The 27,633-nt window shown below is 32.9% G+C and overlaps 1 protein-coding gene across 4 annotated transcripts; it reads left to right on the top strand.

The window, feature by feature from the left end:
* The first annotated feature begins 397 nt into the window (after positions 1–397).
* Positions 398–22,753, top strand: LOC135128125 (EH domain-binding protein 1). Of its 4 annotated transcripts, none has more exons than XM_064054993.1 (16): positions 398–542; positions 953–1,069; positions 1,482–1,689; positions 14,617–14,798; positions 14,853–15,061; positions 15,117–15,425; positions 15,475–15,607; positions 15,756–15,874; positions 15,923–16,131; positions 16,183–16,680; positions 20,697–20,792; positions 20,924–21,119; positions 21,180–21,313; positions 21,365–21,588; positions 21,648–21,836; positions 21,888–22,753. In XM_064054993.1, the coding sequence occupies exons 2-16, from the start codon at positions 966–968 to the stop codon at positions 21,964–21,966; spliced, it is 2,889 nt and encodes a 962-aa protein (XP_063911063.1). In that variant the 5' UTR covers positions 398–542; positions 953–965; the 3' UTR covers positions 21,967–22,753. The 4 variants fall into 4 exon arrangements, with proteins under 4 accessions (XP_063911063.1, XP_063911064.1, XP_063911065.1 ...); XM_064054994.1 differs by lacking the exon at positions 398–542 and adding an exon at positions 622–732; XM_064054992.1 differs by lacking the exon at positions 398–542 and having other exon boundaries at positions 839–1,069.
* The last annotated feature ends 4,880 nt before the right edge of the window (positions 22,754–27,633 follow it).

The raw sequence follows: 27,633 nt of genomic DNA, 5'->3' as shown, positions 1-27,633 counted from the left end.
CGCACATGCCAAGATGTATCTAGCCGCATGAATCCACCTTGGTCTCACGTACACACAAGCCAAATAGAAATAATGCATGTGGTTCACCGTGCCGAGCACTTTACAGTGCCATATGTATAAGTTAATGCAGTTGCAGAGACCAGTGTTGCTTCACACAGCAAAATATGTCGTTCAGCGGTGTGAGTCTACATTGGACTCACACGGCATGTACTGCTAGTACGATCGTGAAGCCATATCGGTCTCACACGGCAGTCAACGTCAAGCTGTTATGGTATAAATTGCAGGGTACGGTTCTGAATGAAAACTTAAACACCCATGGTGCCATCTGTGGGCGTTCTTAGTAAAAGGGTGTCGTCTTCATGCAGGAATCTTTTTTATCGGTGGATAAACAAACTGTCAATAGTGAAATGACAAGAAAATAATTGATAATTTACATCATTCTGCTCTACATGTATGTTAAGACAATAAGGAGATAATTTTATTAGTTTTGGGGTCCGAACACAATAAATCACAATGAACTATTAGTGCAAATAAATTTGAAGGTATGGCTTACAGCTTCGATAAAAATTGGTGCGCAAATTGAGTTGGAAATTTGTCAATGTCCAAATAGTGACCCAAGTGTCAAGTGATTCATACAAGGTTAATACTATTAATGTCAAAGTTCTCTGAAATGATGCAAATCATTAATTTCGTTAACGCAAATTGCTCTATTGCTATCTAATTTATCACTAGGTATAAACATTTACCTACACTGTTTATAACTTTGTTTGAGGAATGTCATGCACTCTTTATCTACAGTTTTTGATAAATCCCCAGTTTCATTTTGCTCCTCGTACTATCACTTAGTGCTTATCACTTTTCTGATAATGTCTGTGCATTGTTTTTTCCCCTGACAAAGTTTTAAGTTCAGTTTGTGTGTTTTAATTTTATTCACAATGATGTCTTGTGTTAGTGTGGATTCCACTATGGGATCTGTCTGGAAACGGCTTCAAAGGGTGAATAAACGTGCAGCCAAGTTTCAGTTTACTGTATCATATCATCAGCTTGCAGTCGAATTTACCTCGAAATGGTAAGTTGATGCTTATTTGCTTTTTCGATTGCAATATTTATTTTTATTCAGCTTATCAGCTTGAGTAATTTACGTCTAATAGATAACAACAAGATTCGTAATTTTTATATCACATTCAGTTCAATAGTAGTATTATCGAGGGAAAAAAATCAATAATACGTAAAGGTTTCCATGCTTACATAATTAATGCTTTCCAGAGCAGTTGCTTATAGGGCTAATGCTCTTTAGTTGTTTATATTTATATTTAAAAGGCTATGCCTGTATATGATGCTTCCTTTCACTACTTAAAATTTTTTAGTGTAGTCACGCATATTTCCTGTTTTATTATCTAGTGGATGACAAGCACTGCATATAAATTTTATGATTTGGTAAAATAACTGCACTTTTGTTTTCATTTAATTTTATATTTCAGGGAACCACACAAATTATCGTTGGTATGGTCACGTAGATCTCGAAGGGTGGCTTCCGCGCCTATGGCATGGGAGCCAACGTTACAAAACCCATATAAAGGTTTAGTTGTTTGGCCGGTCCCAGAAAATCATCAAGTTGCTATAACGTTATTTAAAGATCCCAGAACCACTGAGTTGGAAGACAAAGAATGGTCATTTATTCTAGAAGATGTAAGTTTTTTCTATTTTAATGTTACTTGTTTTAATTAAAAATTAGATAATTATTGCTGTTTCGCAAAACGGGAAAAAATAGGTCACGTTACTCGGTTAATTTATATTGCTTTTCTGTTATATAACTCATAATTTTATAATTGAGGGAAATTATGTACTTGTTATTAGTTAAGTGTAATTTACTTTTTTTTAGTGTTGTCAACGCTTTACAAAATAATTATTAGCGTAAAACCAGTTTTTTTTTTATTACAAATATAAATTTTCAGTTTTTTTCTGTTCAATATTTGTAAGATTTTTTTTTATTTCTCTCTATAAAATTTAAGTATTTCGTTATTTATACTGAATTAATATTCCAGGCAATATTTTCTTTATTAATTCAGATATCAATATGTAAAGATCGTGAAATATGTCAAAGTAGAGGCCAACCTAACACTGTCTCAATTAAACGTCTTTTTCTAACTACTACTCGTTTTTTGTATGTAAAGCTGTACTTCAAAAAAATTAGAACTTGCATGGTTTTTTCTTTTAATTTGTAGCAGCTGTATCACGTGGTATACATTTTTTTTTAAGAAGAAAATATGTATTTAAATATGTAAAAATTGGTCCAAAATTATTTAAAAAACTTTTCCCACCCTTGTAACACAACCAAACAAGTTCAGTTTCATAGGTTATTCTACAAATATTATTTTTTCTGTAACAACGCTTATATACATATTAAAATAAAAAATACTAATGTGTTTCATCAATAAAGTTAATCGAGCCGTTTATTACCTTTTAAACATACCGTGCAAACAGTTCTAAAAAACAAAAAGTTATCATTATTACTGATACAAATAATGTTGCATCTCGAAGCACATTTTTCAACAAACATTTATTTAATAAATCTTTATGATGCGATGGCATAACTAATTTTCTACTGAGGATCAATAAATAAATTTTAATCGCTGTAGTATAATCATGAACTCAATGTTAATAAGTTGTCGAATTTGTAAAATAGTTCTTTTCGTAGATTTAAAGACACTAAAATTAGTTTTTAGTACAGTATGTAACTGATTAAAAATATTTATACATTATTAAATTACATATAAAAGATCATATCGGCCTATAAATTTCAAGCAGCATTGACGCAATAAATTTTGAAAGATATGAACAGTTGCATTTTGATTAGCGATTTACTATGTTCGCGACAAGCTTAAAAAGCTTGCAAAATTTCAGCTTGGTCGATTTTATGATTTCTAAATGAAATTGTAAAATTTTGTATAAAATGTTGATTTTTAATAATGGATTAATAAATCACACGTATAGGCAGATAATGTTTTGCACATTTTAAATAAAGTTAAGATCGCAAAATTTGGAAGTGACGATGTTATATTTTAGTAAGGGATGGCAATTCTGATTGGCAATTTTCCATATTCATCACGATCCAAAAATATTGAAAAATTTCAGCGTAATGAATATGTAATTTCAAAGTTAAACTGTTAAATTTTATCGTACAATTTTACACAGAATTTGCTTGGCAAAATTTTGATACAGATGAGCAGACAAATTTTGGCTAGTAAAACCTGAAATTAACGGTTCGCGGCATTAACCATATTACTTACAAGTGAAAATAGTTTTATTTGTTATAAAAAGTTCGTATTATTCTGTTTGATATACAAAAAGGAAAAGTGACATAATCTGGGCGATAACCGCCATAATATTTGTGATTGTATTTTCATTTATTACTTAATTGGTCATTAACATATCTTTTATCGCACACCGATATTTGAGCTAACAAAGTTGCCTGAGAAATAAAGTCTGAGACACTGAACATGACTTTTTAGTGATTTTGTAAATAAGTAACCCTGTTATTATTATTATTATTATTATTTTTAGTCTTTAAACGTTTCATAACTCATAGAATATGAAAATGGTGAATTGATTCTCTGAAACTACCGTTCCAACTAAGCTAAAATTTAAATAAGTTATATGTACTATAAAATAACTATACATTTGTAAAACACAAACCAAAATTCTGTATTTATCGAAAATGTTAAAATGTTATTATATTGGAGGTTTACCCCTATTGTGACAATAAATGAAATTTTTATCATTAAATTTTACAATAGTCGAAATCACATAACAGAGTTCTGCTAAGATAATAAAACATTAAAAGCAAATGATTTTTGTATATGTACCAGTAAAATTTTACGATTCACATGAAATTCATGCATTTTTTAGTCGAGTGAATTTCCGCTAAATGACTTTTTTTCCTCGTGGGTTACGCCAAGCTTTAAATGATTTCTTATGAAAGTTATTGGAAATTTGAGTTCTAAATATTTTTTTCTAAGTAAAACAGTTAAGTAAACAGAGTAAAATAAATATATTTATTTTTTATAATTGAACATTACAATTTATTTACGTTATAAATAAGGTGACCAACTCTTTGAAATGAAAAATCAGAACAACAAAAAAATCTTCATTATCTTCATTAAGAAAACAATACGAATTATTTGTGTATCAAGTGAGTAAAAGTGATATTACTGTCGAGACATGGACACTGCGCTCGAAGCCGAAGTGTAACCAGGTCGAGTAGTGGTACAAATCTTATATTTTTTTACTTCCCGAGCGTAAGCTAAGGAAGTGTCGTAATCGAGTCCACCGGACGACTCCTTACTTTTGTTTTTTTGACATTTCATGACCCCTAGACTACGAATAACTAGGTCTGCTGTTCGTCTGTCTGTCTGTTGTCTGTCCAGATTTTTATTAGACAGATAATTTCCGAAACTATTGTTGATAATTTATAAATCCGTATTAAGTTTTTACCCGAAACGTGCAGATTTTTATATGTATACATATATGTATAGCAACATTTTGCAACGGAACTTTGAAACTATGAAACCGAATGCTCTGAAATCTTGCAAATGTTTTAATATTATCGTAAGCATGGTAATTCATTAATTGTTAATCCAAATTTATTAGTTTATCCCCTCCCAAAAAATTGATGACGGCATCTGAAAATTTTACCAAATACATCCTACCTAAAATGTGGAAAAAACGTTTTTAAGGATGTATATTTGTTAAAAAAATATTGAAGTACCTATGAAAGGATATGTCGACACATTTCTTTTGTCGACTTATATAACCATATGCTGAACAAGAGATCACCATTTTATTAAAGTATAAGTCTTCTTAATCAAGAACTAGTAAAACAAGAAGAGAACACTAGTAACTACTGACTATTTATATAATAGGAGTATATGTTTTTAAATGTTTTTTGGTGTTACCCTGTCAGAAACGTTAATTTTCGATTTGGCATGCCATTTTGTAAAATGAACTGAAACGCACTTTACATAATTAAACAATAAAAATAATAAAAATAACAAGTACGGAGATCATGTATTAATAACTGATTCTTAAGGCTACTTAAAAGAAATATATTTTGCTAATTTTTTTTGCTACATTTTCGCCATGGATATTCCATCTTAATTTGGAGTCTAGATGCATGCCCAAAAATTTGACTGTTTGGTCAAAGATTGGAGGAGCAGTATCATTTTTGTGTGAGAATAACATGTTGACAGTTTTATTGATGTTTAGAGTTAAATTGTTGGCAGTAAACCATTTCAAGGCAGTGGACTGTGCGGTTGCATTGACTGTGTAAGCAGTTTGTGCCGATGGTGCTTTATTTACCATGGTGGTATCATCTGCGTATAAAATTGAATGCGTTGTTAAGGCAGAAGACAATCATTCACGTAGATTAAAAACAGAATCGGACCTAGTATTGATCCTTGGGGGACTCCTAAATTTACTGGAAGTCTTTTAAATTTGACCAATTGCGTTCTATTTTTTAAGTAATTTTCCAATAAACTGCAACTATTATAATGTAGTTTGTAAAACTGCAATTTTTTTAGCAGTATTTCATGATTGACACAGTCGAATCCCTTGGAGAGGTCCAGAAATGATGCCACTCCCATCTTGTCTTCTTCAAAACATGTGTGCATAAAATCGGTGAATTCAAGTACTGCATCCACAGTACCACGATTTTTCCTGAAGCCAAATTGTGAGTTGGAGAAGAGATTATTATTCTCAAAGTATTGGTTCAGTTGATCGAAAAGTATTTTTTCTAATACTCTAGAAAATATCGGTAGAAGTGCAATGGGCCTGAAATTAGACGGGTCATTCATGTTGCCCTTTTTATATAGCGGGATCACAACAGCTTGTTTTAGACAATCAGGAAATGTACACTTACTGATACATAAATTAATTAATTTAGTGACAGGAGAGATAATTACATTTATTATATATTTGAATAGTCTTGAGTGTATACCATAAATATCACAAGAGTTACTATTTGTAAGATTTCGAATAACATTTCTCACTTTGGTACTTGACACTGCATTAAATACAAAATTATCATTAAGACGACTAGACACACTATCACAATTTTTTTTAGAACGTTAAGTGGATCTTTACATGTTATATTAACATTTTTAGAAACTAGTTGAGCAGCTATCTGAGTAAAATATATATTTAATGATCCGGATGGACCATTGGAATAAAAAATTAATATTTTTATTCTATTTTATTTACTATATGATAACAAGACTTCACGAACTCTTATAAGATGTCTACATAAGAATCGAATAAAACTATTCTAAGTCCGGACGAGTATAAGATACAAAGTGAAACTTTTCTGAGTCCGAACAAATATAAAATAAAATCCAAAAGTTTTCTAAGTCCACTAAATAAATTTTTTTATAAAATAATGACGGGAACAGCGTACGGTACGACTTGAGACTTTTTTCTGGTGTACACGACTCGAATGACGCTCCTGGTGGAAATTCTCCCTTATATAACTTCGTTTTGGACAAGAATAGACCCGTGTTTCTTGTGTGGTACCGTATGCCCTTATATGGTAATGAAATGTGAAGATACGTAGACCAATCGGTAGTTCCGCTTCCTTAGATGGTAAAAAGAAAGGAAGCTGATGAAATTCCAGTTCCGGGGATGAAGTGGGGATCAGTCTAGCACTGCTGGGTTGATGACGTAATAAGTCTGAAGGTCATTGCGGGGTGTAAGTCGTTGCTCCCTGGATACAAGTGGTGGTTGAACACTTGTTATCACGTTTGATAACGGGGTAGGACATAACATATATTAAAACTATCACAAGAGATATCACATTGCGCTTCTTTATTAAGAGTACTGAATTTGTTACGGTATGGATTTACGATTTTCCACATTGCTTTGGGTTTATTGTTGGAAGAATCAATAAGTTTTTTATTGTATGACAATTTGGAAACTTGAATTTTTTGGCCATAACATGATCCGAATTCGTTACGTACTTTTTTTGATTCCTCCGTTTTTAATCACTACATAGTATAAAACAAAGTCGCTTTCCGCTGTCTGTCCTTGAAAAGGTCTTCAGAAAACTCCAGGATGGTATATGTCTATTTCTTATGGATAACCCACAATAACAATTTTTTGTCACTTACTCCGAATTTAACGCGTGCGAAGCCGCGGACAAAAGCTAGTGTATTATAAATAAAATTAAGAGTATGTAACTTATTCCGCATTAATCTTAAATCGGAGTCGAACCACTTAACTGATTCATGATTATTTTTTTTTTATTACACTTTATAACTTTTTCTGGTAGGCTATGGTTAATGTGATATTTTATTATTTCGATAAATTTATAAAACTTAGTGTCAATGTTTAGGCTGTTGTCAGCAATAAAGCTCCAGTCGAAGCCATATAAGGAGTGGAAAAGTTTCAATTTCCCTACCTGGGTAAAAGGCCTCACAGTTTTACAGTTTTACTTATTGGTTACATAACCGTAATACTCCATTGGATGTTTACAAGGCTTACCTGCCAACTATATCGCTACGAGATGAGATATCTAGTAAATGCTGTTAACATTAGGTGTTAGTTACATAACAGGAGTGCCACAGTGTAATGTTTAAACGCTTATATGCAAGCTATATCGCTGCGACGTAATAGTGAGATATCTAGTAAATGGAATCAATATAACGTGTTGGTTACATAGCATGAGTATTTCATTGTGATGTTATATAGCTTACGTTCCACGTATATCGTTAAGACATAATCATGCGATGTACTCATTATTCTTTTGTGAGTACGTACCTGTCACGTCAATGACACAACTGTGTTTACTGGGTAGTAACACTACAAACTACAAAAAACACTGTCCAACACTGTTCATCAGTCACTAATCCACGAAAAATAACGTGGTAAATCCACGATTGAAGAATAAAATTTTAAAAAATCGATCGTCTTTATCAAGAAACACTATTTATGACACAAACACTTCGAAATAACGAATGAAACGCAATTGATTTGTACAAAATAGCCAAATAGAATGGCTAAAACCCGCGTATCGTCCGTATGTTGTGCCGTAAATCAGCGGACTGCCGTTCGCGATATCATTCTTATGTTTATTTCTATCAGAATGATCTAATAACTGATCTCAATACCTCTCTCGACAAGTTAGCTACTCCTACCAGGGGTCTGTCTGGTGCACAATACTTACAAGTCTAATAATATTAGTCTTGTGAATTGTAATTTGTGTATATTTATTGCAATATATATTTGGTAACGATTTACGATGATCAGCTTTTGATTCTGACGGATGTTTGGTCCTTGCCACAACGATTTTACATTGTTTATTGGAACAGAAATAAGAGCAACTTTGAATGCTACTACCTTTTTACAAGAAATGTTGAAAATGTTGTCCTTGACTAGCCATACAGGTAAAAAAACACCGGAGTAGCGGCTGCCACTTTCACTTGTTGAAGCTCTTCGATAATTTCAGGACACTGTTGATTTCCACAAACTAACTGTTTCATCCAACCGATACACATTTATCGAAAACCGTCTCTTTTAAGGGTTGATATGCTTGTCAACAAGTACGATTTCTTTAAAAAAACTCGCTCACAAAAAGTGAGTTACCCAGCGTGGACAATCAGTGGGCTCCAAACCCTGCACTTTGTCAACATGGTATGGATGTGGCCGTGTTCTTTTAATGTAGGATGCACTACAAGCGGTGAAAATCCAACTTCTTTCTGTCCTATCACGGCCACGATCGTGAGTTTTAGGTTGAAGGTACCATGATCTCGGAGATGCTGTTCCACTGATGCAAATGTTCGCGCACACCAATTACCATATCGACACACTCTGCATGGGAAAACTGCATCATAAACCGATTTCACCGACCACTCGATGATGACTGGCCCTTTTCGTATTTTTCACGTTGCGATTAAAAAAGTGCCTGATAAAGTCACTTTTTTGGTTCTTAATCCGAGTCGCCCGGTCTCATTCATTGTAGTAATTATGTACGTCACGAAACGTTACCAGCGGCGCGTATAACAATTTACATTTAATTTAAAATAATTTTTTCTATACACTGCTACCACTTACAACCGTGAATTTTACCCAGTGACATAATCATATTGTGAGCTATTCCTCATTTTTTTTTGCATGTATTTCGCAATCACCTTGTATATCTGTGTGGAGATTTTTCAGTATACTTTTCATCTTTACGAATCTTGTTTTGATTTTTTTATTCCATTTTTAATAGAAGCAGCATTTTATATTATTTTTTTATAATATCTAACATTGCACAAAATTGTCTAGAGTCATCGAAAACTATAATTTATTTGCACTCTGAAACTTTAAAGTTGCATGATGCTTTATCAAAAAAAAGTATTGTGACCCAATTTAAAAGGCTTCCAGGTGAATTTGGGAAGAAGTTAAAAATGAAAGTAGAATCTGTTTTTAGTAGCACTCCCGGTTTAAACACTTTGCATCAGTTTTGCGACGGCATGTCAGAGCCAAACATTAGAACAAAATACATATGAAAATTTTCTCCAATTTTTTAATTACGGTCCCATAACCAGTTGTGACGTGGATCGTTCATGTTCTAAATTGAAAGACTTATTAACCCCCAAAATAACACGTTTTAGAGAGGAAAAGCTCGAGCGAGCGCTAAACCTTGAGCGCGCTTCGAATCCTGTGTGCGGCTATCTGGACTTCTGGCAGCACAATAACGTGTGATTGGTGTTTTATTGTATAGGTCAACAATCTAGTACTTACGTTTGCTTAAACTGATAATTAAATTGTATTATTTTGCGTGACTCGTTATTACAAATAAAAAGTAACTATTTTAAATTATTTTCAATTTATTCACGGATCGAAATAAAAATGAAACAAAGTGATAGGCCATTATATTGATTTTGAAATTGTTCACCACTGATGCTGTTTTTGTCGCAAAAGACGCTACAAAAGAGCATCCGCTCTTACTGAGATTTATTGTACCAATAGTCGTTATTCTGCTGTAGTCTACTTCGTATGACCGACTTTTCCCCGGGTGAACAATGAAAAATTCGCCACCCTCTATACACATGAAATCATTCAGATTAATTTTTTCACCGTCATTTAATCGATCGTTTTCGTTTCGTTTCAGCAGCATTATTATTTTTCACAGTAAATTTACCAATTTAAAGAGGGATAAAAAGTAACGAATTACGAAATAATTGTTGCTATTCCAAATGTATTTTTTGTTGTTGTTGTACAACCACTTGTGTATCTGTTTATAACGAATATTTTATTACTTATCTTTGACAATGACCGTTCAAATTGGTAGATAGTTGAATTGTATGCATGCAAATTTAAAATAGTTTGTGTTTTTTAAGAGGATCGATATTTTTTTCAGTGGACTTTAATCTATACTTCTATACTTATATTATAAAGCTGAAGTGTTTGTTTAATTGAACGCGCTAATCTCAGAAACTACTGGTTCGAATTCAAAAAATCTTTTTGTGTTGAATAGTCTATTTATCGTATCTACATATAGGCTATATAACATCACGCTACGATCAATAGGAGTGAAGTAGCAATGAAAAATTCGGAAAAACGGGAAAATTATTCCTCCTTTGACAGCTTCCGTTGCTTACGCTGCTTAAACGGTTACGTAAAAATCATGTATAACGAAATTGTGGCCCTCTAAAAGTTCTAAAGAAAAGTTCGCGACAGAATATGTCTATCTTTTAAGGTCGACTCACTATAAACTTTTTTATGGTAATGAAATTTGTTTAAAATAATAATGCATTATGTATAAAATTCTCGCGTCAGTGTTTGTAACCGAACTCCTCCGAAATGGGTTGACCGACTGTGAAAATGATTCAGTGTCGTTTTATGAAGTTCATTACAATGCCGAGAAGACGACAAGCTGACATAGGACCACGAAGTCAATCAAACGTGCGACGAACTACCTCTGGTGCAAACCGCAATGATTTATTTCATGGGTAATTCGGATACGGAAGTTGATCAGCGTTGTGCTCATAATCAACATAATCAAACATTGAAGCGAGACATTGGGTAGTATGAATAAAACTGAGTAGATACTCATATTCGAAATACGAAGTACCTACTTCATTATTACTCTTATATACCTGAGCATCTACTGTATGTACTGACTACCTACTTGGAAACATCTCTCCGGACACAAATTGAACATCTGCGCGTTTTGTGACCATTTAATCTAAAAATGAGCATCGGCGTGGCAAATGACTGAGCTGTCTGTAACGCAGCTTAGAAAACGAGTAGGATCGTTGTAAGAGTGAATTTTGACTAAACATGGCGACTTTCATGAAGGTGGAACGTCGTCAAAAGTTCCATTCAGTTTGAAAAACACATTAGGATTGGGAATATCGAAAACTTTTCAGGTAATTAACTTTTATTTATGCATAAATTGTGCAGTGCGTTTTTTCTAAGACTAGCCATAGAGATTCCCATCTCAAGGTGTCTCTACCCCATTTTAACTTATATTTTGGTGACTCGATTTTTGCCTTGATGGTTGAACACTGTCACTGTTTTCCTTTTTTGTTGTATCGAGATGCTACTTGAGCATCAACTGTTACCTACTGGAGTATTAGCATCATCTAGAAAAACTCGAAATATTTTGATTTGATATTAGAGTAGATACTTCGTATTTCGAGTATGAGCATCTAGTAAGTTTTATTTATATCAACCATTGTCAAAAAATTGATCGAACGTTGTTTCGACAGAACTTGCTTCGCACCAAAAGTATAATGAAACATAAATCAGCACTTTCGAGTTGAGCCTTTTCTTCACACAATTTTGTAATGACGGAATCAACATTTACGATCAACACGTATACTACCTTGGATTGGTGCAGTGTAATACTAAAAATAACTGTATTGTATTCCCAAAATTATCTGCGAAAATCGAGTGAGCCGTTCCATCAATTTTTTGGGGGGAATAAATAAATATTCTTAACAATTTACCATGCTTACAATAACTTTAAAACGTCTGCAAGATCTCAAACTATTCATTTCTGCAACTCTTGAGTTATTCAATAAAATAAATTGACTGATCCATACATTTTTTTGAGTCACTGTAAAAGCAAATCTAAAAAATCTGAATGCAATGATAAATTACGAAAATATACTGATGATATTTTGCACATTTTAGATAGGATTTATTCGGCAAAATCTTGAGATGACGTCATCAAGTTTTTGGGCTTGATAAACAGATATATTTTGATTAAAAACGTACCATGTCAAACAGTAACTTCAAAACGTCTACAATATTTCAAAATTCAGTTTTATAATTCTTGATTCAATCAATAAAATAAATTGACTCAGTGATTAATTTTTTTGAGACACCCCCTATAAGCAAAACTAAAAAATATGAATGGAATGATAAATCACAAGTATAGTCTTATCCTATTTTGGACATTTTAGATAGGATTCATTTGTCAAAATTTTGGTCTGACGTCATCAATTTTTTGGAGGGGATAAGTAAATATATTTTGAATAAAAATTTATTATGCTTATCATATGTTTAAAACATCTGCAAGATTTCAAAGCATTCGGTTTTGCAGATTCAAAATTAAATTGTAGGTGAAACGAAGTTCACGGGGTCAGCTAGTTACTTAATAATTTAGTTGTTTTGAAGTTTTGAAAGATATAGTTTCCAAATCTTTTGATATGATTAATTAAAATTTTTGCGGCTATTTAAAACTTATTGTTTGATCAACAATTTGTTGCAGAAGTTTGTAACTTGTATTTTTTTTTTTTTTTTTATAAAATTATCAAAAAAGTGTATTTACAGATAAGATGTAATGAAGCTGATAAGCGTAATTTCAGCTTCCAAATTATCTCACAAAATTGTGACATACTTACTGTTTGGTACAAAATTTTTGCGCAATACGTCGAACATTTTGAATATATGACTACCGTTTGTTATATGAAAGAGAAATCAATACTGTATGCGATTTAGACACTATACTTTCGTACGGTCATAAATTTATTACAATATATTTAGATTTTTCTAGCTTATTTTCGGCCATACGTTTGATTACACAAAGAAATAAATATTTAACAGAACGTAATCGATTTGAAAATAGGAAAATTTATGTATTTTTATTTCCGAGCGTAATCAAAGGCAATGGCGTAATACGGCTCATTTGACGAAACACTCAATATTTTCTAGACGTTTTATAGTTCCTTAAATATGAAAAAGTAGGATTCCCGCTTCCGTCTGTCTGCCATCTCCTTTTTGTTGCGAAATTTTAATAATCATCACTGGATTTGATAACGTTATCTCAAAATTTTGCTTACTGCCATATAAATTTTATTAAATACCATGCTCCTGTACTTACTTCCCGTAGTAAAGCCGGTTTTTAAATATATAATGCCAGTCAATCCATGGCCGTCGCCGCTTCCTGTTTTGAGTTTACGGTTTCTTAGAATAATGCGTTTGTCTCAAGGCAAAATTGAGTCGTCGATAACAAAGAAACCGCTAACAATCCACTGTTTTCTTTAATGTTTCGATGTGTATAGCTGTTGAGAGTGATACCTTAATTAGTTACTCAAAAAATTAATGAACATCTTCGAAAAAGTTGGATGAATTGTACTGTACTTCAGAAGCGAGGGAAGTTGTTTTGTCGAAATAACTTTCGACATTTTTTTTTAATTATCCTTGATGAAATAAGCGTTAATGTTGGGTTCTTTATGATAGAGTGTGGTGATAACAAACTGAACACAAAAAAATCTTTATAGTTAAAAGCAAAATAGCTAAGAAATCTTTCTTCGTTGTAGAACCCACGGTATACTGATGATGATTATTATTATGATTCAGTCATTTTACCTTTCTATGAAAATGCTTGACATCATATCGTCTCTATAGCAATGGATATAAGTAGTTTCATCATTAGAAAATGAAGCTTCTAACATATTCTGTAGCGCTGGTTTTGGTTTTTCATGATTTCATTGTGTGCGATGCATTATTTAGTGTACATTGTGCACAGAATATTTTTTTAAGGTAATATTAACTGTACAAATGTTCGTTTGTTGAGTTTCCATTTTTTCCTGCTTAGTAATTATTATTTAGCGGTTACGACGTAAAACCCGCAGTTAGTGATGCTAATTTAGTTTAGCAAAAACAACGCTAATGTGATACGTGACCCTCAGAATTACAACCAAATTTTTAGTGCACTTTTAAATTACTAGTATGTTGGCCTCTATAAAGACTAAAACACGACGAATAACGTGAAATGTTTTATATCAGTGTTTATTTAGTGTTCTTGTGTGTTATAAAACACTCGTTTTTTATTATGCCTTGCGATAGTAAGTTGATTTATTAGATAATAATTCCCAAAGTTTTGTCTATGATGATTTAAACGCGAAGAATACACCTTGGTTACACTAACGTTCTTCCTTACTCATACAGTTTAAGTCTGAGACAAAACTGCAACTTCACACTTTATTGAGTTTTAATTAATACCTAGTTATCATTAATAAACACTTATTGAAATCACGGCTAAAAATAGAAATGTTGTTTTGAATCACAATTGAAATTGCGCACGGACGTAGGTATATGAATATAATAGATATTGTGAACTTTAAGGTTCCAACAACTGGAAAAAGAAGACAACTTGCCATTGCACATGTCAATATGCGAAAGTATGCCAGTGTCGAATCTACCCACTCAGAATTACAAATCTCTTTTAAGACTACAACAAAGAAAATTACTTCCGCTAAGCTTGACTGTACTTTGTCGTGCGTCCTTTTACGAGAAGGAAAAGCAACGTAAGTTCTTGTGTAGGGGACACTTTACCGTTACCCGCATTGTCGTACTTGCAGAGATGAAGACATGCAGTCTATGGCTTCGCTAATGTCCGTAAATAATAATAGTGATGATATAGCCGCGTTAGAAGATGTAGAAGACGACGATTTCTCTCTAAGTCAAAATGATAACTCGATTAAAAGTAGTATTAACGAAGTAACACAGCATTTGCAGCAAATGACGAACAGCCTATCTGGGTCAGATTTCGCAAGTACTCCAATTAGTGGTTTGTTGACATTGACATAACTGTGTTTTTTTTTTCTCATTTTCTAATAATTTAGTTACGAGCATACAGTCGTTCTCTCGGGATGACAAAACACCAACGGCCGAAACTTTCTCTCCGATTTCTGAAAAGCCCAAAATTCCCGCAGCAATTCCTCCACCTAGGTTTAGCGATTTTGCCGAAAACGAGGTTGATCCGTACTCAGAAGAATGCACTGAATTGTTAGATAGGCTGGATGCGCTAGAGGAAGATGGCGAAAGCGAGAATATTCCGAAACCCAAAAGCGTAAATTTGAAACTTAAACCCCTAGAGTTGAAAGAACATATTGACATACCAAAAAACCAACAACAAAAATTAACAACACCGGGTATTAATCTCGTAATAAATTAGATTTATTTTGACACGTTATATTCTAGGTCAAGATTTGTTGGAATGGTGCAAAGAAATGACAAAGAACTATCCAGGGGTTAAAGTCACAAATTTAACAACTAGTTGGAGAAACGGTATGGCGTTCTGTGCGCTTATACATCATTTCGAACCAGCTTTAATGTAAGTCTTTTTTTTTAATATAGTTATATACTTTCGACCACTCAATAACAAAAAAACCTTCAAAAACACCAAAGTACTGGCATTTGGTGTTTTTGAGGTGTTTTTCAGTGTTATTAATTTTAAGTTGTTGCATTTTGTGTTTGTCCAGAGACTTCAATTCTCTTTCACCACATGATGTGAAAGGAAATTGCAAGATAGCGTTTGACGCTGGTGACAAATTGGGTATTCCTCGAGTGATAGAGCCTACAGACATGCATATGTTGGCTGGTCAGTTAGTTAATGAATTAAGGATTCTTTTTAAAATATTGATTTTAGTGCCTGACAAGTTAGCAGTTATGACTTATTTGCATCAGCTAAGAGCGCACTTCACTGGACATCAGTTAGAAGTACAGCAAATTGGAAAAACGTCGGAAGAGAGCAATTACGTCATCGGAAAGTTTAATACTGATAAGGATACCGATATCACAAAACAAGTTTTTGGACAGGAGATAATTAACTTACGAAAAGCTAAACAAAATCAACAGGTATTCTATATCTGAAGTTTTAATCCTCATTTCTAGGAAACGTTGTTGTAGTTAAATAAATCTCAGGAAGGTAAAAAAGAGAAGGAATTAAATCAAACAAATAAGGAAATTACGCAGAACACAGACGCGAAAATTGCCGCCTCAAAATTACAGCTTCCGTTGAAAATTACTAACGAACCGTCAGAAGTTATTAAGGAACCTAAAGAAAAATCACCCACGGTTGTTAAAGATGTAAAAGATATCATTTTATTTGGCTCAAAGAGTATAATGAGTAAAGTTATGTCTTCACCCTCTAAAGATAAAATTCAAACTAAGAAGCAGGAAGAGAAAAAGCAGGAGGTTAAGAAACCAATTTTGATGACTAGAAGAGAACTGACTGATCCTTTTGGCTCTGACGACGAGGAAGAAGTTACAGATAATAAAATTATCAATAACAAGGTACCTGAAGCTAATGTAGAAATGAATGGGTCTGGTGATCATGCAATTGTCAAAGAAAAGGACAAGGAAGTGTCAAGTGATGTCTTCTCAGATTTGCCTAAACCAAATGTGGTGAGTATGCACATGTTTTTCAATTTATTTTTTTGTTACTTTGTGCAAGTTTGTTTTTGTTTATTCATTGACTTTAAACCATCAAAGCACTCTTATTAGTTTGAGTTGCCTAATTTCAAAGTACGGATTGAGCGACAGGAAGATTTTTCTTATCAGAGAGTTTTTTTCCGGAAAATCTCTACAAATTAAAATACTAGCAATATGATAATACTTGCGCAAGCTTTACTCAGATTCAACAGAGTTTGCACTTAATGTTTTCTTTTCGTATGATTTACGCTTTTGCTTTAACCTTAAAATACTGTGTGTAATTGAAATACAAAAGTACCGTATTTAATGTAGACTGCAACAATATATGATCGTCGGAATGAAAAATGTATTCTTTTTCCTCCACAATTACGGCGCGATTAAAAAAGTAGATTTTAAAGCAATGTGTTGTAAGTTCTTAATTTGACTTTTCCGAGTTTTTTTGAAACTGCTAATGTCGTTTCATGAACAAGTAGCACATTTTTTAGTTGACGAGTGAAAAATAGGAAAATAATGTAATGACTAATTTTGTTTTCTTAACGTTTCATAGCTCCTAAACATAAAATATGAACAAGTAGGTCTTCCCTTTCCGTCACTCTTAAACAGTAATTTCCGAAACTGTGGAAGGTATTGTTGTGATATTTTAGATTTGTTTCAAGAATATTGCGTACATTGTATAAAAGGTAGAACCTCGCCAAAATTTGTTTATCTCCACCGAAAATGTGGTGACATTATCTCAGAATTTTCCCAATTTAAATCCGGTTTAAACTGTGATAAGTAATACGCTCACATATCTGTCGTTTGTTAACGCAGCATTCTTGTTAATTTTTTGAAAAAAAAATCAAAATTAAAAATTACGCTCTACCTATAACACATTGCGCTGAAATTTCGCACACGCTTTAAGATTATCATGGACCTTGTAATTCGTTAATCAGAGTTTATCTATACTTCACGTCATTTCGAAAAATTTTGTGGCGTCATATTAAAATTTTGCGAAGTAAAGCACATTTGAAATGAAAAGAACATTCAAGTCTTTTTTTATACACTTGTTTTTTTTTTTAATTGCTTACGCTTGATTAAATAAAAAATGTCTTATCTTATTTCTCTAAATTCGGGAAATACCGTATCCAAACATTCCGCCATAATTAGACATGTGAACACACTTTAAAAACCTGCGAAAATTTTTTAGCCAGCTTTCAAAATGAAATCAAATTGTATGCAAATATTTGAATACAGAGATTTAAACACACTTAGAAAAAGAGAATTTAAGTAACTAGATGCAAATACGCAAGTTATTGTGATAGCGTAGCTGCAAATTTAAATATTATGGCAGTCAAAAAATCAAGTTAACTACAGACTATAGCTGACGATGCAACGAGGATTTAAGTTTCACGTTGTAGTCTGTTACCCACCTTCGGTGATTCTATTCGATAGACAGGTATAACACACCCTCCACATTTATATACTAAACAACCTGCCGCATATTATACTCTTTACCCGGTATTTCCAAACTAGCAAGCTGCAAGTTTCAATACAGTGACAAAACCGCTAACTTTAACTAGAAACCGTGTTTTTCGCTTTCATCATGCGAACTTATGCCCTTTTATTTCAATTAAGTTCAAATTCTGTCTCTCTCGAATATATAGCGATGACTGAATGAGTATTAAAATTACTTATTTAAATTAATTACACCACACTATTAGCAATGTGAAACAATACAGAAGTTATAGGATGTTAAATAATGTGTTATTTCAAGTGTTAGTGGTCCCGGAGTAAAATGTTCGAAAAATTCAGTGAAAAAAAAAACATCTTGAAAATTGTCATTTTTTATTTTATCAGTTTTGGAAAAATTATTGGAATTGTTGAAGATATGAATCCCAAAGTTGTAATCTTCAAGAACCAGTTAAAATCTACAAGAAAATTTTTGCGATGCATGGTCGAAAAACGCTGAAAAAATGTATACGGCGGAGGTGGGTATTGAAAATATGAGATTTTTGAAAAATTGGTTGAAAATACTCAAAAATATTTAAAAAATAGAAAGTATTAATGCCCCCGGACTAAAATTTTCAAAAAATTTTGTTCAATACTGAGTTTTTTTGTTTCGGAAATTGACATTTTTTTCATTTGATCAATTCTGGTAGAATTGTTGGAATTTTCGAAGAAATGGAACCGAAAATAACTTTTACAAATCTAAATTCATAAAAAAGGCCCTTGGCTAATTTTCAAAGCGTTCGGAGGACAAAAAAACAGTTGTTTTTTAATTATTTTTTCGGTAGTTTCGGAGATGATCTTAATTATTGTAGCAGGTACTAGCTCCGCTCACCACTTTTTTTCTTAGAGGATGTGTCATTAGCCAAAATCAGTCTTATGTTAGCAAATAGCTGCTAGCCCCGCCCACCCACCCGTTATTTTTGTAGCGAGTATATCATTTGCCAAAGTCAGTCTTATCTTGGCAAGTACTACTACGGATATGGCAGAAAAACTGATCGTTTACTTATCTTACACTAATGCACATGTATACAAAAAATTATTAAAATATTTTTATTATTACTGGGTGTTCTGATTTCCATGTCGCTTAGTATATATCAAATCACATTCAAAATTACCTCGTGGATTGAACTCCCCTGATCACATACAAACAAAACAAACACATTCAATACGATCAAAATCACAATAAACTGGTCTCGGAAAGGCTTGGCTCACTCGAGAACGCGGGGAATCGCTCGAGATACTTCGAGAATAAATGTTCAAATTCAAGCGGCAAGAAAATTATTAAACCTGCAAGAAAATAATTAGACCTGAAATAAACAATTTAACCTAAGAAAGTATTATAGTCCTCCCATTTTTCGAGTTGGTTGCCTGAGTGAAGCCAAAGTGAAATTTTAATTCACCACATTACTGTTATTAGCAGTGCGCGGAATTCTGTCTCTATTATGTTGATATAGTCTAAAAGAAAAATATATTTGTAATCAAACTATCGACGCGGCAGCACTGTGGCCTGCTAACAAGAGGAAACGGAACCAGACTGCGACTAGCTTGGCAAATGAAGTATAACTTCTTGCACAAGTTAATGAGAATCCTCATACGGGAGTTATGGGACAAATTGCTATTGCTAGACAAATAAATAAGTTTCATCCTGGAGCATGCACTTCGACCTACAAACCAACCACAAGAATGGTCAGTTTTCTTGTTATTATCGTAAGAATGCATTGGCATTTTTTTGACACTGACGTTTCTATACACTTATAAGCAAACTTTGATACAATTCAATTTTGAAACATTTTTTGTAATCCAGGTTCAGGTGGAATCGGTATTTTGGGTTGCCTATTTTAAAAACAAATGGGTCATCTTAGCTGAATAACTGTATATGTATATTTTTTTCAGTTTCGTGAATCAAATTAAAAAAATATTTAGATCTTAAAAATAACAGTGGGTTTATGGATTGCTAGAATTGAATATAATACAAAAGTCTTGTTATTTTAGTATTTATCATGGCGTTAGTTAATTGATAAATTTTGTTTTATAATAATTTTTAAAATATTGCTTGCATCGTACAATCAGCGCACTATCATCCATCAACTTTCTCTTCGCACACGTTAAATCTTAGCAACACTAAAACGCATGTGCCTTACAGAAAACGTTTTCTAAATCGATCTGGTCCAAATACCCAGATTTTTTTTGAAAACGCAGATGTTAAAATCTGCCCAATAGATTGAAATTAGGCTTCTCAAATTTTTGAACCAGTATGTCATTGCTCCTCCTAGTTAAATACCTTGACTGTAACATGGCACAGTGTTCCTGTCACCATTATTTGATGTCAAGATTGGAACGTTTTTGGTCAAAAAATTACTCATAACCATCAAAAATTCGCAAAAAATATATTTAGCCACAGATTCAGTGGGAGCATTAACTTTTCTAACTACTTGTATACAAATTAACATTTTGGTGTGAAGGTTTGGCTTGCCATTAAAATGTTTTTGACGCGTGTGCAGCAAATACTTATGCGACATTCAGAGCAAAGAGAACGTGCGAGGCAGTTGATCGAACAGACCAGAAAAGACGCTTCCATCACCACTTCCCCTACCAGGGTATGTAGCTTTTTTTTTGCCCTTCTCATCTTGCTCTTTCATGGTATTTTGATTTTGTTTTGCATAAATCTCACTTTAATGAAGGTTGAATTCTTTCTCATTGAATTCTGTGTGCATTCAATTTTGAACAGTGCGAGGACGAAAGACAGGCTCTGTTACGGGAAAGGGCGAGAAAACTTTTGGCAGAAGCTAGAAGAGGTTCGGCTCCCCAGACTGAGATTATTAGGGTCAGTCCTGATTCGCTTAAAACGTTTATAGAAAACGAAGAAAAGAATCTGCAGAGAGTGGAAGAGGAGAAAGCGAGTTTAGAACGACAGAATAGTACAGGTTAGACATTGAATAAGAACATTCAATCAGATATCACTATAACCGTGCCTAAAATTTCAGGTTCTGAAAAGAACGGTAATGTCGTTTCCCTAAAATCTGTAGATATTTCAGAAGAAAATTCAACCAAATCTAGTCCTAGTAATAGAGAAAGAATTACACCAGATAAGTTACCAGATGAGTTAGGGTTAAAACAGGTAATTTATGAAGCGTGACTATAGATTGTGTAATACATAGAATATCTTCAGATGGGTATCGATGTACATAATTATATTGACAAGGAAATGGAAGATCTCGAACGAGAGCAAAGTGCCATAGATGAACAAGCCGCTGTTTTAGAAAAACAGCTGAGGGTGGTGATGGAATCTCAAAATAGTAACGGCGAGGAGGAAGAAGCTCTTATGGCCAAATGGTTCATGTTTGTCAATAAGAAAAATGCTTTACTTAGGAGGCAAATGCAACTTAATATTTTGTAAGTACACTTAATTCTTAATAATTGTTCTCCATTTGCTGATTACGTTATTTTTGCAGAGAAAAAGAAGCCGACTTAGAAACCAAATACAAACTCCTTAACTTAGAATTACAAAAAATTGCCTCTATCGAAGAGTGGAGAAAGACGGAAGAGCAGAGAAAAAGAGAGCAGATGTTGTTAGATGAACTCGTTCAAATCGTTAATAAACGTGACGAACTCGTTCATCATTTGGACAATCAAGAAAAAGCGTAAGTGTAAAGTAACTCGACTGAAGCTGAATTTTGACACTCATATTTTAGAATTGAGGAAGATGATTTAATCGAGCAAGATTTGTCACAAATAGACTTACAGCCGAAGGAAAAATGTGTAATACAATAATGCCTTTCATCTTTCAGTTATAAGTTAACTTGAATTAACTTTTACCGTATGTAAACAAATTGTCTTGTGAAATTCGTCAAAATCGCTTCAAATTCATTATGATATTATACAATGGTGCTTTTGTGTGATATTTTCGTTAGATTTTATAAATAAGCAATAGAATATTCGCGCGAGCTTTCTAATTTCACGAATTTACAATATAATTTGTTTACTTGCCAAAGTAACTCAGTCTTTTATTTATTGTAAATTTTTATTTCATTATTTTAATGAATCATCTTTTTTTAATAAAAAGACAATATTGTATTTTGAGATGACTCAAATTCTGTATTTATTTAAATATTATTTATTTACATTTTAAATCATTTGTAATAATTCATCATTATTATATTATCCGAATTAATTGACTAAAATTGGCTGTAAACTAAGCCATCCACTTGTTAGTGCAATATGAAGGACAAAACGTAGTTGGCAAGTTCTGCAAAAAACTTGCAATTTTAGGTAGATACCGTAAGTGAAATGGCTTCAGTTTAAAAATATTTTTGGTGGTCATATTTCATTTATGTCAACTGAAAAAAAAATCCATTCGCAATTTGGGTTGTAACAATTGTTGTATATGAATAGAATTGTTAGACATGAATTTGTACGTAACTACGTGATTTGTGTTTACCCATCGTCCTACCATTAGCTTAATATTAGCTTTAGCAGTTGTAAAATAACTTTTTTATTGTCTGTATATTTGTTTGTAAGGTAACCAGTTAAGTTAATGTAAATAAATCGAAGATAATTATTTTTTGCTTTCCTTCATGGTCTAATAAGCAGCAAGATGTCTTCTCACCTGAAATGAACCTTTTGTAAATTATATTTTAAATGAACATAAAAAATCAAAAATATAACATTCCCGCAATGAAGTATTAAATAAATAACAAAATGTGTGACGAGGTGATGATGGAAAGATAAAGGGGAACGTTACCATTATCTCTGATCTTTCCAACGTTTTTCATCATCATCACAACTAGGAATTTTTATCATATCATTACTTCCTTGCTATAGTTCTTCATTCAGTTTTTAATGTTTCATACATTATTTTCATAGTGTTTTCAGTTTTAATTCCTATTTTGGTCTGCACTTTGTTCTCGTCATTTCAATATGTATTGTGGCTGATAGTTCAACTCATACTCACTTCTTTGAGTCTCTAGCACAATAATACATTCTTTAAATAACAAAAAGCATTTTTTCTGGTGCAAATATATTTTTTAAAGTGTGTATTTTTGTCATTCAAACTCCGTCTTTAGCGTTGCACAAAAAAATTAATTTGGGGAAATCAGAAATGTCATGTAAATGATTAAACGCTGAGCATAATTTGTCTAATCATCTCACCAACAACGTGATGTCACAGTATAGAGATCAATCAGTAGAGACAACTCGTGTCGGCGCCTTTGATCTTTCTGATCCGAATTTTAAGCCGTCATCGGTGGTCGTTGCCCAAAATATTTCTAGATGTCGCCATCCAATTTAAAAAGGATGGCGACATGGCGCTTCACTTTAAAATTGATTCGTGTACACAATTTACTACATTTTGTGCAAATGAATTTTTGGAAAAGACTTAAAAATAGTGTTATAACAATAACATTTTGTAACTAGTTGATCTTAGAAACCACACAATCTATTATAATAAATAATTAATTAAGCGCCCTATAACAGAGATGCCGTGTTGAAATTTAGATGTGGCCCGCTTCTCTGATTTCGATTTTACGTTTCATTAATTTCTTTTTCATGATGGCTGTAAATGGTTGTAAAATTCAACGTTATTAAAAAACGCTAATATATGTACATTTAATTTTTTACAAAAAAAAATTAAACAGTAAACAATGGTCCTATGAAAAAAGAGCCGGGACTTGTTTTAGGGGCGAAATAAGTTCTGCCGAAATAATCTTCGACCAATTGTTTTTATATTCTGAGGGTTATGATTATGAAACGTCGATAAAATGTGAAAGTAGCCAAATTTCAATACTTTTCTAACTTAAGAAAGTAAACATACAGCTTTACTCTGTAAGTTAAACGGAACACTCTATATGTTTGAAAATACTTTTAAATTAGATTGCGTTGAAGAATTTTTCCACAGTCATACAGCGACGATGTTTAATTTTACGACCTTTTGTCCGTTGAAACACCCCGTAATAATTTGTTTTTAGTAACATTTGTAATTTCTTGTTCATCCACATAGCGCCAAAATTATGTTCTGTTAATGAATAATGTTGCAGTATTTTAATTAAGATTCATTTAGTGATATGCATCGATGAATAAAAACTCTGCAAAAAAAGTCTGATATGGTATCGGCCAGAATTTTTTGTTCATTTTTAGTGTTACGCAAAGGAGTTCAGTCGCAGTCGGTTTTAACTTTATTGAAGGCGTATGCGCTGTGTAAACTAGTTTGTTTAAGTGGTTTATTTTTGTTAAAAATAATTTTGTTTCGGACTTAAAGTGAAAGATGAGTGTTGTGATGTGCCCATGAGGAAGGAGTCTGCAACGATGCGAGCCGAAGGAAAGGAAATCAGGATTTAAAGGGTAAGAGTGTTGCTATTACGCTTTATGTATCCTTGTATTATCCAATGTATTGGGCCTTATTTCTTCTAGTTCTGTTGTTCTAAGTTGGTATAAAAATACAAAATACGGATGTTAAGGGAGAAGTAGCTGTATTGCACAAATCGTCGTTACTTAGTGACTTGAGAAATATGTTTGTTGTAACAAGAACTCAAACGTTAATATCTTGTCAGATAGTTATTCTTTAAAACTGGTCTTTTCGGTTGAAATAATTTGGAATATCTGGTAGGTTTTTATCAGTATTAATTATTATTTAAAAATTAAATCCAATTTTGATTTTTAGCTCATTACGGACCGCCTTCACGTTTTAGACATAACTGCAATTAATAATATTATTCATTGCAATTTTATTATTATCGTTAGTGTTTTTTTTTTAATTTCAAAATTGTTTTGAAAACACTTTTGTATTTGGGACATACTTAACTACAACTACAAGAACTAAATTGAATTCGGAGGCCATCCATTTAGAGTTCTTACTTTGATGAGGCGATGGGACTAATGTAAATTAAGTACCCGGATAAGTGAGAGGCAAAGAGACACACATAAATGAAGCAGCCTGGTCCCTTGTCTCTCACCTAAAGAAAACACCTTGAGAGTCGAGAGGACTCACCTAAATCAAACACTCTGGTACGTGAGGGGCAAAGGGAATCACGTAATTAAGCATTCCGAAGGGAATAGAAAACTATTTCGTCCACAGCGTTGTTCCTGGGTTACGCTAATAAAAGTAGTTTATTCGCCAGCCATTTATACATTTCTACAGGTAACAATTTTCAAGTTATTGAGTATTTACATAAAACGTGGTATTTTTTATTGCCAACGAATCGCACAATCGTATGCATACGTTCACAGTAGAACAAATCAGAAAAATTTGAATTTCGTCCATTCAGCGCCATCTATCACAAATCGAAAAAAATGTTCCAGACAAATCATACGTACCTTTAGCCTTAGACACCCAATCTGCAATAAAAAATAGCATTTCCCATTTAAGGTTTCGAAGTTCACCACTGCCTCACCTACAAGGTGAAGGGGAGAGGGTTAATTTTAGCACCAGTGTATTTCCCCCACGATATGATTAAATTTCGATTCTAGACATTTTTGGTAGATTACTTATTTTCTGAGATATTTGAAAGTTTCAGGTTAAAATAATCACCCTGTATATGTTTTAAGTGAATTTTTCCATTACAAAAGTTTGTGATGATGTCATCAACATTTTTGCAAGGACAGATATACAGGATGTTTATTTTATCTGTTCATGCCTGAATATTTCTGCACAGGCAACCCATTTTACATTTCATAAACAGCTTTGATTAATTTTTGTTTTTAAATAATAGTGAACGCAAAGATAACAATGATCAGAACCAATATTAGGACAAATTATTTCTGTCAGCCAAATATTTTCAATTTTCGTTTGCTTTAAAATGTTTTCGAATTTTGAAAAAACAGGCATGCTATTAATATTGGCTAAGTGTGACAAATTTGATTTTCCAAATCAAGTGTTTAGAAAACTTGAAAAAAAATTACGAGAATTTGGGCAATTAAAAAAAAAAATGTTATAAATCGAACTATAACAACGCCGGATAATGGAGGTGCTCTAATTGAAATTGTAGCAGAAAATCCCCACGTGAGTGAAAGGCAGATTGCAAGACAAATGGAGATTAGTTTGGGTTCGGTTTTCAACATCTTAAAGGCAAATGGATTTCATCCATACCATGTGACAATTGTCCAACATTTTACAGAACGCGATTTTATCCGACGGTTACTGTTTTGCGAATTCGTGAGGGCTCAATTACGAGACAATCAAGATTTTTTATTTAACGTTTTGTTTACGGATGAAGCCACATTTACCAATAACGGGTGTCTAAACAGACACAACTAAAATTACTATGCCCAGCAAAATATTCATTGGTATCAGGAAAAGCACTTCCAAGAAGTTTTCAAAGTTAATGCTTGGTGTGGAATTGTTGGTAACCACGTCATTGGTCCACATTTTTTTGAAGGAAATTTAAACGGACCTATATATCTAAATTTTAAAGAATATTTTACTTGAACTGTTGGAAAACGTAGAACTAGACATACGAAAAATAATTTTTTGTACGACCATTGCTTTTTCGATCATTTACCGTATAGGTTTCCATAGCAGTAAGTTCAGTTTACGGGTTGCTACGACTAACAACTAAGAGGCGAACGGTAAGTAAATTACTTACTGTTCAGCTGAACGGTAAGTAATCATGCATTCAAGATTTTTTTTATTTTAAAATCCATGCGTGTTCGACTTCGACATTTTCGCTTTCAGAATCACTCATGATTGATATTTTAAGCAAATAAATGACTCACTAATAGTCGCGGAAAGAAAATTAACTCGAAATCAAGCCAGATCAAATCTAAATCGACAGCGGTCAAAATGGAAAGTGATTTTTAAAATTGTTGTTTACATTAATCGAAACCATAGTAACAAATTTTAAATTAAAAAACGACTTTGTTGATGTTTGATATAAATTCTTTCAATTTATGAATTTGATAAAAAGACGCAAATCTTTTGATGGTCGTACAAAAAATAGTATAAGCATCACGAACGTTAAGGGGGGGAGACGTCGCTTCGCTCCGTCTCCAAACTTTTGCCTTTGACCAGTAAACACCCCTTACCGTTCTTAATACTTAATATACTATTATTTCAAAATGATGGCGCTCCCGCTCATTATCATAGAGACGTTAGGAACTGTTTACACAGAACGTTTGAACCAAGACTTATTGTTAGAGAAGAAGAGTACGCTAGACCTGCACGGAGTCCTGATCTAACCCCATTAGATTTTTTGGAGGAAAGTGAAAAATGACGTTTATAGCGTCCCAATCGAAAATGAAAACCACTTACGTGAAAGGATAATAGCGTCATGCAGATCTATAACTCCCGACATGTTAGATAGAGGTCGTAGAAATTTTGACCGTAAGATAGGACTTTGTGAAGATAGCGGAGACAGGCATTTTGAACATTTATTACAAATTCGTTTTCGTTGTAATCTGCAGATCCATTAATAAATTGAGTATTCATTTTTTCAATTTTGTCATTAT

Source organism: Zophobas morio, unplaced genomic scaffold (genome assembly GCF_036711695.1).
Source record: "Zophobas morio isolate AGI-343-1 ecotype UQ-CSIRO unplaced genomic scaffold, CSIRO_AGI_Zmor_V1 ptg000012l, whole genome shotgun sequence".
Lineage (NCBI taxonomy): Eukaryota > Metazoa > Arthropoda > Insecta > Coleoptera > Tenebrionidae > Zophobas > Zophobas morio.
The sequence above is the reverse complement of the archived record's forward strand: the minus strand, read 5'-3'. Positions and strand labels throughout refer to the sequence as shown.